Source organism: Cucumis sativus, chromosome 3, assembly GCF_000004075.3.
Source record: "Cucumis sativus cultivar 9930 chromosome 3, Cucumber_9930_V3, whole genome shotgun sequence".
In the NCBI taxonomy this organism is placed as follows: domain Eukaryota; kingdom Viridiplantae; phylum Streptophyta; class Magnoliopsida; order Cucurbitales; family Cucurbitaceae; genus Cucumis; species Cucumis sativus.
The window spans coordinates 31,472,270-31,486,488 of record NC_026657.2 but is presented as its reverse complement, the minus strand read 5'-3'; the positions used below and the strand labels follow the sequence as shown (position 1 = coordinate 31,486,488).

General features: G+C 32.4%; 2 protein-coding genes across 5 annotated transcripts; one reads left to right on the top strand and one right to left on the bottom strand.

Annotated features, from left to right (window-relative positions):
* The first annotated feature begins 1,887 nt into the window (after positions 1-1,887).
* Positions 1,888-4,953, top strand: LOC101212126 (fasciclin-like arabinogalactan protein 15). Its single transcript, XM_004136484.3, has 3 exons — positions 1,888-3,411; positions 4,340-4,423; positions 4,685-4,953. Exons 1-2 carry the CDS (start codon positions 2,088-2,090, stop codon positions 4,411-4,413), a joined length of 1,398 nt encoding a protein of 465 aa, XP_004136532.1. The 5' UTR covers positions 1,888-2,087; the 3' UTR covers positions 4,414-4,423; positions 4,685-4,953.
* Positions 4,954-7,603: 2,650 nt separating this feature from the next.
* On the bottom strand, positions 7,604-11,697 carry LOC101211881 (protein WVD2-like 4). 4 transcript variants are annotated; one of them, XM_011653745.2, is made up of 9 exons: positions 11,429-11,697; positions 10,150-10,392; positions 9,675-10,043; positions 9,522-9,580; positions 9,353-9,430; positions 9,172-9,253; positions 9,010-9,081; positions 8,763-8,870; positions 7,604-8,454 (listed from the first exon to the last, which is right to left on the bottom strand). In XM_011653745.2, exons 2-9 carry the CDS (start codon positions 10,387-10,389, stop codon positions 8,008-8,010), a joined length of 1,455 nt encoding a protein of 484 aa, XP_011652047.1. In that variant the 5' UTR covers positions 10,390-10,392; positions 11,429-11,697; the 3' UTR covers positions 7,604-8,007. The 4 variants fall into 4 exon arrangements, with proteins under 4 accessions (XP_011652047.1, XP_004136531.1, XP_011652048.1 ...); XM_004136483.3 differs by having other exon boundaries at positions 11,525-11,675; XM_011653746.2 differs by having other exon boundaries at positions 11,264-11,649.
* Between the last annotated feature and the right edge of the window lie 2,522 nt (positions 11,698-14,219).

Here is a 14,219-nt window from a genome sequence, read left to right as displayed (position 1 = left end):
TTCCAATGATAAATATACATACCTTAAAAATTCAATGTAAAATCTTCCTAAAAAACAATTACAAAGAATGTAAAATATATTTAATTAAATAATGGTTTGTAGCGAAGACGAATGGTCATGGATTCGAACTGTTTTATAACAATTTTCTTTAGCAAATCGAACATATTAATCAAAATTCACAATGTGAGATTATAGAATTAAGTCAACAAATAATAGAAGGCTGTTTTATTTAGAGTGAAGTAGTAAAATTAAATTACCTTTTTATTTTCTCTTGGAAAAAAATATTATTGAAGTGACTTAAAAAGGTTAAAAGAAATAAAAAAATTAGTGTGAAAGTAAAGTAAAAGGTGAGGGAAAAGCTCCGTCGCTCGCAGCAAAAGGAAAGACAGCCGACGGCTGACGGCGACAACTAACCTCCCTGCCGGTGAAACGTCGCCACCGCACGACCAAATATTTAATTTATTTTATTAGAAAATAATAATAATAATAAAAAAAAAGGGTACGAAACGACGTCGAAGGATGAAGGTCCGTATGTTGTTGAGGCAAGCGCTGAAAGGAGCGTGAAGTAGACGCGTGAGTTGGCGTGAAATGAAGGCTAGTAAGTAATGCCCACCGACAGTTTGGCTTTTAATTTAACACCTTCCTCTTCCCACGTGCTTTTCTTCTCGGCTCTCTCGGCTCTCTCCCCTAATTCTATTTACTAATCATTGTTCTTAATTAGTGCTTAATTAAAATTAATTATATACTCTACTTACCTAACTAAATTAATTTATTACAACTAACTAACTAATTAATTACGAATTCCTAAACTTTTCTTTTTCTATACTTTTTGTAGGGATGAATCGTCTTAATCATAGTGTTGTTTACCTTTGCTATTGAACTATAACTTTGAATAAAAATTAAAGCTATACTATAACGTTTTTATATCATTGTTTGATTTATAAAATTTTAAATAATTTATATATAGTTTAAGAAAAAATTTAAAATGGTTTACGAATGTTAGTGTAATTTTTTTAATGTAGGTAAGTATTGGTGAAATAAATTTTAAGGTGTTTTTTTTTCTTTTTATATATATTTCAATCATAAATAAATAAATATCTTTGATAATGTATGAAATTGATGACGAATCCAGAAGGATTTTATATGCAATTCATTTGTTGGTTGTTGATGCAAATTTAATGCATCTATAGTTGATTTCCAGATCCTCTTTATTTATATTTTATTTCTAGTTTCTTTTTTTTTCTTTCTAATTTGACCCCACTTTTATTATTTATTTATTTTTTAATATTTGACCAAAGAAAATATTTTAAAATGTTCTAAAAATTATTCGCTCCAATTATTTTCTTTTGACAAAAATAGGAATTTGAGATTTAGAAACGAAATGAAATTTAAACTCACGTTGAAATTTAATTTAATAGTTATCCAACATGTTAATAACACTGATAGCATATATATAAATATAAAAATATAAAAATATCTATCCTAATAGAAAAATTATAAATTTTAAGAATTCACAAAATCACTTGTTTTAAAAAACAAAAGATCTCAAGTTTTAAAAAAAAAATTATTAACTAAAAAGTTATTTTTATTTGCACAAATGGAAAATCATTTACAAATTATCTCCACGAGTCATTCCAATGGTATCTTAGTTATAAACTAAAATGTTTGAATTTTGGGATCTAAATGTTTAAGAATATATAATTAAATTCACTATATAAAATTATTTCCAAAAATCATAAAAGATGAAAGAAAAAAAGTGGAGAGTAATCGGCGCGGCGCGGCGCGGCGCCGAAAGAGCTGAGAGGCACTGTCTGTCACTGTCGTTGCCGTGTGGGTCCGTAAAGGCCAGGCTGTCCTGTTTCACTAATTTGCCCTAAAAAGTCTTCTTCTTCCTTCAGCTTCCTCCTCTATCTCTCTCCTCTTTCTCTCTTTTCCTCCATTATTACTCTCTCTTCCTTCACTTCCCTCTCTGTCCCCACTCCCCCTTCCCTCCTTCACCGACACCCACGCCTTTTCCTCTCCCCAATATTTTCCCGGTTTTTTCTCCATTGCTCATTTCATCATTCTTCCTCTCTCTCCTCTCCGCCATGGATTCCCCCTCCCATGGCGTTTCTCTCTTTTTCCTCTTTCTCACCCTTTTCTCCCTTCCTCCCTTCTCCTCCGCTGCCCTACGCCGTAACCCACTTCCAAAATCTCCTTCCTCCACCTCCACCGCTGCTTCTTCTCAAATCAATTCCAACTCCATCCTCGTTGCTCTTCTTGATTCACACTACACTGAACTTGCGGAGCTTGTTGAGAAAGCCCTCTTGCTTCAAACCCTTGAGGACGCTGTTGGGAAACACAATCTCACCATTTTTGCACCCAGGAATGAAGCTCTGGAGCGGGAGTTGGATCCTGAGTTTAAGAGATTCCTTCTTGAGCCACGGAATTTGAAATCGCTTCAAACTCTTTTGATGTCCCACATCGTTCCTGAAAGGGTTGGGTTTAATCAGGAACGTTCTTCTTCTCTGGTTCGTCATCGGACATTGGGGGATTCCCATTTGAATCTGAAGAATTCTGATTCTGGTAAGATAATCGTTGATTCAGCTGAGATTGTTCGTCCCGATGATGTTGTTCGTCCTGATGGTGTGATCCATGGAATCGAACGGTTGTTGATTCCACGTTCTGTCCAAGAAGATTTCAACCGTCGGAGAAATTTACAGTCGATTTCCGCTGTTTTGCCGGAAGGTGCACCGGAAGTCGACCCACGAACTCACCGGTTGAAGAAGCCAGCTCCACCAGTCCCTGTCGGAACGTCTCCTGTTTTGCCAATCTACGACGCTTTAGCTCCAGGCCCATCTATCGCTCCGGCGCCTGCTCCCGGCCCCGGAGGCCCCCACCACCACTTCGACGGTGAGCGGCAGGTGAAGGATTTCATTCAAACGCTGCTGCATTACGGCGGCTACAACGAGATGGCTGACATTTTAGTCAATTTGACATCTCTAGCTACAGAGATGGGGAGATTAGTCTCTGAGGGATATGTTCTTACAGTTCTCGCTCCGAACGACGAAGCTATGGCGAAGCTTACAACCGATCAACTGAGTGAACCAGGGGCACCGGAGCAGATCATATACTACCATGTAATCCCAGAGTACCAAACGGAGGAGAGTATGTACAATGCAGTTAGGCGATTCGGGAAAGTTCGATACCAAACTCTCCGGCTTCCACACGCTGTCATGGCCCAGGAGGCTGACGGGTCGGTGAAATTCGGACAAGGAGAAGGGTCTGCTTATCTGTTTGATCCTGATATATACACCGATGGTCGGATATCTGTGCAGGGGATTGATGGAGTTCTGTTTCCATTGGAGGAGGATAAAGCTCCAGAGAAGAAATCAAATTCAGCTCTTAAAGTTGCCACTAAACCAAGAAGAGGTATATTCGTTTTTCCTTTGCTCTTTAATCTCTGGTTCATTAGAGAAATATAGTTTGATATTAGAACTGATGAACACTTGATCTTATGAGTTCTTAGTGTTTTTTTCTATTCCTAGTTGTGTGATGATGTTGAATTTCTTATTAGATCTCTGCTGAGTAGTATTGTGGGATGATTTAATTTTTGGACCAAATTATTTAGTGGTGTTAAGGTGAAGTTGTTCATAAGTTTTGTTAGCCAAATAGATGGAGTAATCTAGTGAGATTACGACCTTACCTGAACCGAACCTGGTCGATAGATTGAATAATTGTGTCGAGTTCTAATATGGAATGAGATTTACTGTTTAGACAGGTATAGGTTGTCTAGAAAAGTGATGAACCCATCATGTGTTTGAACTACGGTGAAGTTGTCCATGACTTTTGTTAGCCAAATAGATGGGGGATTCATTGAATGAGATTACCACCTTACTTGAACGTGATCGGTTTGATAGGTTGTAATATAACTATGTTCCAAATCAGTATTAATTCAAACTATGGTGGCTACAACATGATCATAAACTAAATACGAACGTGTTGAGTTGGGATTTGGGAATGAAATTCAATTATTTGAATTCTTTTGATTAGTTGGGTTTTGTCATCACATTCCAAATATCACAAGAAGTTTTAGAGACAGTTCACATTCTTCTTTCCCCACCACCCAAATATTATTAGCTTACAACAGCCTGTATAACATTGTTCTTATTCCTTTCCCCAAATGATTATTGAATTCACATTTCTTCTTATATATTCTTTAGTTGACTTTTGAATTGTTAGAAACTTTACAATTAAGAATCCATTGATCTTTTACTGTTATTCCAACTCGATCATCATCATCGAGCGGACGAAATTGTAACAAAAGCTTAACATTTTTTATTCTATCAAATTATGACAGGGAAGTTGATGGAACTTACATGTACCATGCTCGGAGCAGTTGGACAGGACTCTCATTTCTCTTCATGCCTATGAAAAATTTAGGGTCCGTTGATAACGTTCCCATTTCTTGTTTATTGTTTGTTTTCCATTCCCTATTTTTTGAAAATTAGAATCAAGAATATGTTTGATAACAATTCATATTCTTCGTTTCTTAAAAAAAAAAAAAGAAAGAATCAAAAAATAAAAGTCAAAATGATAAACATTTACACGGGTGGTAAGTTTAGTTTGTTGCTTTTGCAATTTAGTCGGTATTGTTTAAAAAAGTTTCGATTTTTAGTCCCTTATATATTTTTACTTGGTGCAGCTATAAAATGGGGCTGTGTGTGTAAAGATGATTGGGGAGCAAGAAAATGTAGAAATTTTCTCGAGAAAATCCGCAGAGGATAATTTGAGTTTCTTTTTTTTTTTTTTTACATTATTAGGAATACACTGTAATTACATATATTATTTTTTGGTTAATTTTTATATCTTTGAGGTTAATATTTTTCTGTCCATTATTATTTATGCATGTTTGATTCTCACTGCCAATGTATGCATTGAAAATATGATTGTAAAAAACTTTCTTGTGTCTCCCCCTTCCTCTTTTTACCAATATTTTGCATTTTCCTAATTTCAAATTATGAAATTAATCAATGGAAATTGTTCTTTTTTTTTTTTTAATTTTGAATTAAGAAACATTTAATTGGATATTTTAACAAGGAAAGTGCAAAGTATTTATGGTAGTTAGTTTGAAGTTGATGCCTATTCGATTGAGAAATGATTCTAAATGGTTCAGAGACTAATGATAAAAATATAGTGGCCGTCAAACAATGATCTTAAATACACACAGCCAGCTACCCGAAAACAAATTGACACCACAAACTTTAGAAAACTCCATCTTTACAAGGAACGTGTTTAATCTTTTTGGGTTTGGCAATAACAGCTATGGTGTGAAGAAGATGGTGAAGAAAGGGAAAGATAATTATAGGTCCACTTCATTATAAAAATTAATTTTAGATTAACGCAAAGAAAGCCAAATCAGTTCACTAATCCATCATTTAACCACCACATCATATCACTCTTTGCCAACTAACATACATTCATTCAAAGTAACCTTAAGAACTATATTATTTCTCAAACATCAAAGATTTGAGTGTTTGAGAAACCAAATAGACATTAAAAGTATATTTTGTTTTTTAAATTATTATTATTATTATTATTTGTTTAGAAATATAAATAAAAGAAAAAGAAAAAGGAAAAAGAAGGAGAAAAAGGACAAAGAAATTAGGTTGTGAGTTGGGGTTAGTGAGAGAGAGAGAGAGAGAGCCCACAAATCCTTGTCTTTCTAAAACAGCTGTGTTTTTGGGACTCTCACTTTCCCTTCGCTATCTCTCCCCAATTATTCTTTCTTTCTTCTCTTTTGTGAAATTGCATTTTAATTCTTTTTTGCTTATATATATATATATAAGTCAACCACTAGTTTATGTTAACCAAAATAGCTGGTGAAGTGTGGACAACATTTAATATATAATATAGACACACACACCTCATTTAATTTCCTTATAGAGAGTATTTTAATTTTAAATAAAATATCATTTGTATTATGTATTCTCAAGTATGATTTTGAAAGTTAAATCTTTATTTTAGTATATTAACTTCTGAATGGTTTAATCTAATTCATAGTGTTTTTAATAATAACAATAATATATATATATATAAAAAAACCAATTTGACTATTTTTCTTTTAATAAGTAATTATTGTGTTCATTGCAATGTTTGTACTTGCCTTATTTGGTTGGATGCTATGCTATGCTCACTGTTAACACATGCAAAAGTTAATATAAAGACTCATTAGATATTTGAAAACTTTAGAACTATATGAGTAAAATTAATATTTTAAAGGATTAATATCGAATTTACATACAGATTAATAAAAGAAAGGCTAAGGTTATGTAATATTGAATTTTTGAGTGATTGTAATGGTTGATTGATAACATTTCTAAGATTTCTAAGGTTAATATTTAAGTACATAGTAACATTTTTTTTTTTTGAAGTAATAACAAAATTTATTATTGATTTACTATATATCGTTGATAGACTTCGAAAGAGTTGAGCTAAATTTTGATATATCTACAAATTATTTTGTCTTTTGTTATACCCGCTAATACTATCTATTGATTTGATAATAAACTAGTACACTAATCCACACGAGAGTAATTGAGAACTCATGTTTACCTTTGTATTAGCAAGTTATAATTCAATAAATAGTATGTGGTGTACGGTTCCGTCGAATTAGTTACGTTGTTTTTTTTTAATGTATATATCTTTTTCAAAACTTAACTAACTTGAATAAGAGAATTCAAACTATTTGAATGATGGTTAACTAATTTATAAATATATCTCATACTCAGCTCGGTTTTTCACTTTTTTTAGTTTTGAATGGTGAAATCAAGTTTTGAATTCATTTTTCTAAAATGAAAATTTAAGGAGCCATTGGACTTCCAAAATTATTCAAAATGAGTCGTGTTATAGTATCTAACTTTTATGCATTTCATCAGGTTCTTATTATTTCAATATAACTATTATCTTTATGTCCTCAGGACAATCTCAAGTTCAAATCTCCCCAGTTTGTACTAAAAAATACTCAATTTAATTTTCTATGTTTTAATAATTTCTAATTTAACACCTCTGTTAGCTAATAATAACATTGAACAATAATAAGCTTACATGAAATACTTTAAACCATTTATAAGCTTAATTGTAAAAAAATAAATGCTTATCAAAGCAAGCCAAAAGAAAGCTAATCCTTTCTACAAATTTAAGAGCGATTGGTATAAATTTCGAGTTTTGTTTATTTAGTTGACTGCTTTCTCTAAATTTTCTCTAATTCATCCATCTTTGTTCAAATAATTTATCATCAACCAAATTTAAAATATACTAATGATAAGGTACTAAACTGAAAAATGTTAATGTATAAGGGACTGAATTAAAAACTACCCACTAAACCTAGGGCATAAAGTGAACTTACAACTTATTTATTACATTCTAAAGCTCAAAAACTCATTGTATTTAACATTGAAAGTTTCAGGAATAAACTTGTAATCTAACTACCATACTGCAGGAAAGTTCAAATTTCCATACTCTATTTCGAACTTAAATTTTCTACTCTGAAAAATGGAAAACCCAAAACCAAACATGGCATTTCATTCAAAGACATCATGTCCTTGTGGACCTTCAAACAAAGGGCTAAGAACTTCTTGACTTCTTATTCAGAAAAGAGAAAAGACAAAGGGAACTTCTTGCCTCTTCATTACAAATCATTAGCTACATAACACATACTATAAATGCAATCAATTAATAAAGAACATCTATGAAGTGCATATAAATTGTACAGGAAGTTCTAATACATGAATAAAATGAGATATATATAATGTGTGTATTATATATATATATACCTAATAAACACTTGTAAGATAAAAGAGAAGCAAAAAAACAAATGGAGAGAACAAATACTTATGTTGACTTGTAGACACCAAATTTATAAATTTGACAATGAAAACTGACAAACATTCTATTCACAAATACTTACCATAAAAATTTTCAAACCTTCTAAACATGATGTCTTGGAAGTGAGAACTGTGTTTGTGTTTAGCCTCCAACTGCTATTTCAGGTGCCATGATCTCTGGAGAGGTTGTAGTTGTTGGTCCCTCGTTGTTGGGAGGATCCAATCCAGTGTTCACGTCCCCACTGTCATTTGATTCAGGACGGTCAACTGGTTGGTCCTCCTGCTGTTTCGTAGTCTCTACAGCGTCGGGTTTTGGGTGGTGTCTTTCGGGTTTGTTAGTCTTTGGTTTTGGCTTGATGGCAGCTCCTTCAGTTTTAGATGCTGTAGCTTCGTTTGGATGGAGTTTGGTTTGGGGCTTTTTAGCTGGTTTTTTCAAAATAGTGGCCTCTTTATCGGATTTAGGTCGAAATGCTTTTGGTGAATTGCTTGGTTCGCCGTTTTGACGTGGACTGTGAACAGATGTGCCTGCTTCAGCAGTTGAGTTTTTATTTCTACCGAGCTTTGGCGATACTGGACGAGTGGTTGGTATCTGTGCAAATTAATGCAAAATATCGTTTATATAATGGATCACAAGGCACAGAGAGAAGCACAAGCATATGCTTATATCAAACGGAGTTCAATCAGAATGCCACTGAGAAAAGCAGATGAACCATAAATTTTCAGTAAAAGAGCAAACAATCCATTTTCAATAACTAGTCACAATAAAATCAAGAACTCAAACCGCCTTAGCATTTATTTATTTATTTATTTTAAATTTTGATACTTTTGTTTTTCTTCTCTCAAAGAAATGACCCTTCAGTAACTCAGTCTGATAGTATCAACAAATAAGTCAATAACCTTCTTTAGTTCAGGCTTTGGAAGAGGTTCCTTGTAGAAATTTGGCATTGGTGTTGCTTTAAATGTCATACTCTTTCTCAGTTGCTTAATCTCTGCTTGCTGACTTTCCTGCAAGATATTGGAGGCAGAAAATGAGTTTTGGTAAAAGAAGTACGATAGGAAATGGTGGGAGTGGTCCAAGGGCGGGAAGGATGAGCGGGGAATGAAAGAATTGCCATTATGGTTCAAAATGTGGAATCTTCAATACCTTAGATTTAACCTGCAGATTAGTTTTCTCCACTTCCTTCGCCTGGATTTTCTCTTCTAGCTTCAAAAAGAACTGCCATTGAAAGACAGAAAACGTAATGTTTTCTGCATCTAAAATAATGTACATACGAGCAATGAATAAAACATATATGTCCATTCAAACCTCCTTCCTCTTTTCAGCACGTTCATCTAACCGGAAAGCAAAACCAGGACAACTGTTTCTCCTTCCACGTGGAGTGGCACCTCTGGTGACAATACAAAAACACGACCTCAGTATTTACTAACACACTATAAAAACAGAAAAAAGAAACTATTAATAGCAGCCTCAAGGACGAGAACCATACGAGGAAGTGGAGTGAGCATCGTCATCCTCTTTAGGGGCGAATGTTGTTTTTTCTGGTTTTGCTTTCTGTTCCACAGATCTGGAAATGCACAAAACACAATTGAATGTTAATTGAGCACCTCTTTGGTAGTAAAAGAGGCAGATTAACACAAGGGAAATTATTTGCTTACAGAGCTGATTCAGACGGTGGAGAATCGCTCGTTGCATTCACCGAGGTGTTTTTCACAGGCTGGTTAGAAAGAAAATTATGAAATAATTAGTTAAAATAAGCTGGAGAAGCAGGAGTAATTTGCAAGGAAAAGATATGAGAAAGTAATATTTACAATGGAGGAGTGATTGCCCGAAATTGATGCCAATGAAGATCTGTGTGCATTACTACCAGTGTTCTTGTTTACACCCTTCGATATCACTCTGTTCAATACATTCTTGCTTGAATTCTTCAACTGAGAATCCTCTGAAATTTGGGACCTCGATTTAGTACCGTTTTCCCCTGTGCGCTTGGCGACTGTTTTAACCGGATATTTGTCAATGCTCTTGTCCATGACATCAGTACTAGCGCCTCTTGCAGGAAACGAGAGGCTCTGAGAAAGAACTCGCCTGTTTGGTCGAGGAGACTGGGCAAAGCCTGTTAAGGTTGGTTTCTCCTTAGCCAGTTTGTTGTTCTTTGAAGAACCTACTGCTGTTCCAGGTTCCTGGAGTGAACTACAAATTCATTAGGAAAAAAGATAGATCCAAAGAGTCTCATAACCCATTCATATATGATAATCTATTAATGACAGAACAGCACAATGACTGTACCTTTGAAGCTTTTACATTTTTACTCTTGGGAACAGTTATAGAGGCTTGTATCTTATTTTTGGAAGAACTATGGTTTTCAGATTCTGCCACTGGTTCCGAAATCTCTTTCCGAGTGGGAGCTTGTTGAACACTGTCACCATTCTCACCCTCTTTTGTCAAATCCACAACTGAATTATTCAGTTGTGGTGTCTCAACTGCACAACTCTCATCCTCCACATTAACTCCATTTTCAGATTCCATCACCTGACAAATGAAAAGATTATTAACATTAGCAACATCACATCAGTTGTGAAAATCCAATAAAAGAAAATCAAGTTGGACTCTGATCAAATTTGGCTTATACATCAATACAGAGGTGGAAAAAGAAAAACCAATAAATAACTAAGTATTGTGCTGCCTATAGGTCAATGTATAAAGTATTGCAACTCTTACACTAGCTTCAAAAGAGAAAAAAAACAAGCTATAGGTTGAACGTGAATGAGGCTTGCAGAATATATCAAAGATCACAGATCTCTCAACATGTCATGCCATTCATCTTTTCAGTGGTGTAACAGAGTCACATACAACTTCCAAAGGTCGAATTGACACCGATTGATGAATACGAGACGAGTGAATGACCCTTCGATGTGTAAAAAGCATTGAGACAAATTACCCCAAAAACACATACTTCTAAAATGAAAAAGCATCCCCATCTTATCAACCTCTACGGTGACGGCAGTACATTCCAAAAGAGACAGCCCAAAAAGCTCTAAATTACCATGTCCGACATGATTCAAAGCCTCAAACCATAGAAAGAAAACAATTTAGCCTCCATGTGCAAATATTTACGCTAGGATACACTTGTCTCTCCACACCTATGATTCTGACATCTTTAATCACAACCAAACAGGGGATTCAAAAAACAATTATTCGGTGCGGACTTTCATCAAACAGGAGGAGGGCATTGAAGAGGCGAGTAGAAATGACAATTTTACAAAAAACCCATATCAAGAAACACAAAACCCATCTATCCATGCACTGAATTAACCCCAACAGGAGCAGAATATCAACAAATTTTCAAGAAAAAACAAAAACCCAGAATCCAATTCACTTGAAAAGGAGCACAAAAACTTACAAAATCAATATGCAACCGTCCCAATACAAATTGGGTTGTGGGGATTTTAAAAAATATCTTGAATTTAAACAAAAGAAGAAGCAAAGAACAGAGACTCAAATTCCAATAAAGATCAGAGAATTGTATAAACAGTATGAGGATAGTGATTGAATTGAAGTAGAAGACCTGGGAAACTGAAAACAGAGCAAGAGTCTAAAAGCAGATCAAAAGCGGTGTAGATTAGAAGCAGTAGAATGGTTTTTAGTGCTTGAGAGAATTCACCATGAAAGCTACAGAAGGTTGGTGTGTGTGATGAGAGAGAAAGAGAGAGTGAAGAGAAAAGTTGGTACTGCAAAACTAAAGAAAGGATTTTTCTTCTTCATCATCTTCATCTCTCCCTCTCTCTCTCTAAATGGATAGATGAATGAATGAGAAGTTCCAAAATGACCAAAAAGCCACTTTGTTTTCTATAAAGTTTATCCAAATTTAATGAATCCTTTTGAATTTTTTGATCATGAGGGTGAAATTTTTCACAAGTGGTTTAGCAGCTGCTTTCAACAACATTTCATCAATGGATTACTTTTTTAAGTACCTAACCTTTTAGGATCATTCTACTTTTGTTACTAATTGCTTCTCAAAAGCCCTTTTCCCACTTCACTAAAAATACTTCTAATCTCTCAAAACAATATCTCTTTACATCTTCAAATTTTCTCATTCCAAAATATTTATAAAGACACACACATTCAAGAAACTATTTGGAAAAAGGGTTTTGGAAACAATCTCTTTAATAGTAGTTTACTTGAATATATGATGTTAAAACGAAAATAAATAAAAATTTGATTAGTCGTTATTTCATAATTTGAAGAATTAATTTAGTTTAGGACATTTATTCAATGTCTTATTTAGTTCAAACACATATCCTATTTTCTTTCTTTCTTTCTTTTTTTGCGTGGAAAATTACATAAAGAAATGAATTCAAGATAATATTACTTGTAACATTCTATGCATATGGTTAGTTTTCTAATTCAAATGACGCATTTTAACCCTACCAAAAGGTGGCATATAATGAAAATCTTTAAACTTGTATGTGAATTTTAAAGTGTCTAATGAGTCTTTGAACTTTTCGTGCAATAAATATTTAAACTTTCGTTTGTGTTTTTAATAAATCTCTAGATCTTCAATTTTATTTTAGTCTAAGCATCAACCGACTTAACATAATTTTTTTTAAAAGATAGTTTATATAGACATGCTAGATCGATGCAAAATTTTAGATTTAGAGTATCATTAGACATTAACTTATCTAATACATAAGTTAATTATTTCTTTTTTAAATATGTTTGAGACTTATTATCGTAGATTTATTAAACACCAAAATGAAAGCTAAAGGATTTGTTAGCGTTCAATACTACAAAAATAGGTTTAGGGACCATTTTTTCAAATGTATACATGAATATGATACTATAGAGATTAAAGTTGTCATAAATACCTTATCCATGCAATAATGTTTGAATTGGCTTATTAAACTCCATGGTTTTATTGCTATAGTCAATAAGTGACATTGATTTTTCTCTAAAATATATACTCAAATTTGGACCCAACTTAACTCTATCATCCTTCCTTTAGATTCAACAAAGTTGAAGAAATGATTTTAAATTAATTATTTTGTTTGAAATGAATGGATTTAAAATTATATTTTAGGTTTGATAGTTGTTAAAAAGGAAAATAAAATTTTATTTACTAATGTAAGCTTTTATCTATAGATTGAAAATTAGAAAATGCAATAAATGATTTATTTTTATATCCCATAAAACTTACGAAATTCATTTCAAATATGTTATAAATTAAAATTCAAATATGTTATAAATTAAAATTCTATTGTAGTTGTAATTTCAAACATAGTTTAATTGATATAGAGTTTGTAATATCTAACTTCAATCTCAATTTTTTTTAGAAAAATTCTTTCACGATCATCAGTCTGTCAAACCCATACTTTATGGTAAAAACAAACGGATTCTTAGATTATTTTTACTGAAATACAATAAAGTCTTCGTCAACAAAATTTTTAGATCCACCATTAATTGAGTTGTATTTCTCGTTTTTCTTTTTATAGTTAAAAGAGTAAAACTAAAGCACAAATTTTTACATTTTGATTAAGAAAATATATTGAGATTATATATTTGTTTAGCTTTATGGTTCAATCATTTAGTCACATCATTAATTGACTTTTACAACTTGGAGAAGGATGTGTTACATCTTTTAATTCCATGAAATAAGGACCATTATTATTATTTTTGCATTCCCTATTAATTATATTTTGATATCCATTGTTAACCATAATTAGTATCTTAATTTCATAATTGTATTATTCGAAATTTGTGTCCAATTACAAGGATTAAGGACGATGAGTAGTTTAATCATTTCAATTTGATTGATTTGATCTATACCAAAGTTTTTAACTTTTAAATGATTGTAAATTTCAAACATTTTGATGGATACACATATTTTTCAAAAAATTATTATTATTTTTTAAATGAAATTCCAAGAGGGACACTTAGGGACTAAATTAAATTATGTTGCTATTTGGATGAAATATTTTCTTAATATTTTTTAGTAGTTATTATATAAATGCCAAGTTTAAATTTGGTCCCATAATTTAAGAAAAAATTTAAATCTAGGAATTAATCAATTTTTTTCTTAGTATTAAAATATATTAAAAGATTTCAATTCTTTTTTTAATAATATTGAAATTGATAGTACAAACTTATATAAAAAGTATAATTGTGTTCCTAACATATTGCAAAATTTGACATATTAGTTTAAAAAACAAAATGAAATAAATTCAAAAGTAGTTAATTGGTAATTAGTTAATTAGTTTTGTAACGGGTAAAAGTAAACCTATTTGACTTTTATAGTTAATACATCTAATCATTTCCATAAGTTATTCTTCTTTTATTTTTTATTTTTCTTTTTTCAAACT

Excerpts from the sequence above, each read along its gene's own strand:
- LOC101212126 (XM_004136484.3), top strand. The coding sequence starts at position 2,088 with ATGGATTCCCCCTCCCATGGCGTTTCTCTCTTTTTCCTCTTTCTCACC. Across the intron at positions 3,412-4,339 it reads TGCCACTAAACCAAGAAGAG|GGAAGTTGATGGAACTTACA; the intron begins GTATATTCGTTT and ends AAATTATGACAG.
- LOC101211881 (XM_004136483.3), bottom strand. Across the intron at positions 10,044-10,149 it reads AAAATGTAAAAGCTTCAAAG|GAACCTGGAACAGCAGTAGG; the intron begins GTACAGTCATTG and ends AGTTCACTCCAG. Across the intron at positions 9,254-9,352 it reads GATGCTCACTCCACTTCCTC|AGGTGCCACTCCACGTGGAA; the intron begins GTATGGTTCTCG and ends TATTGTCACCAG.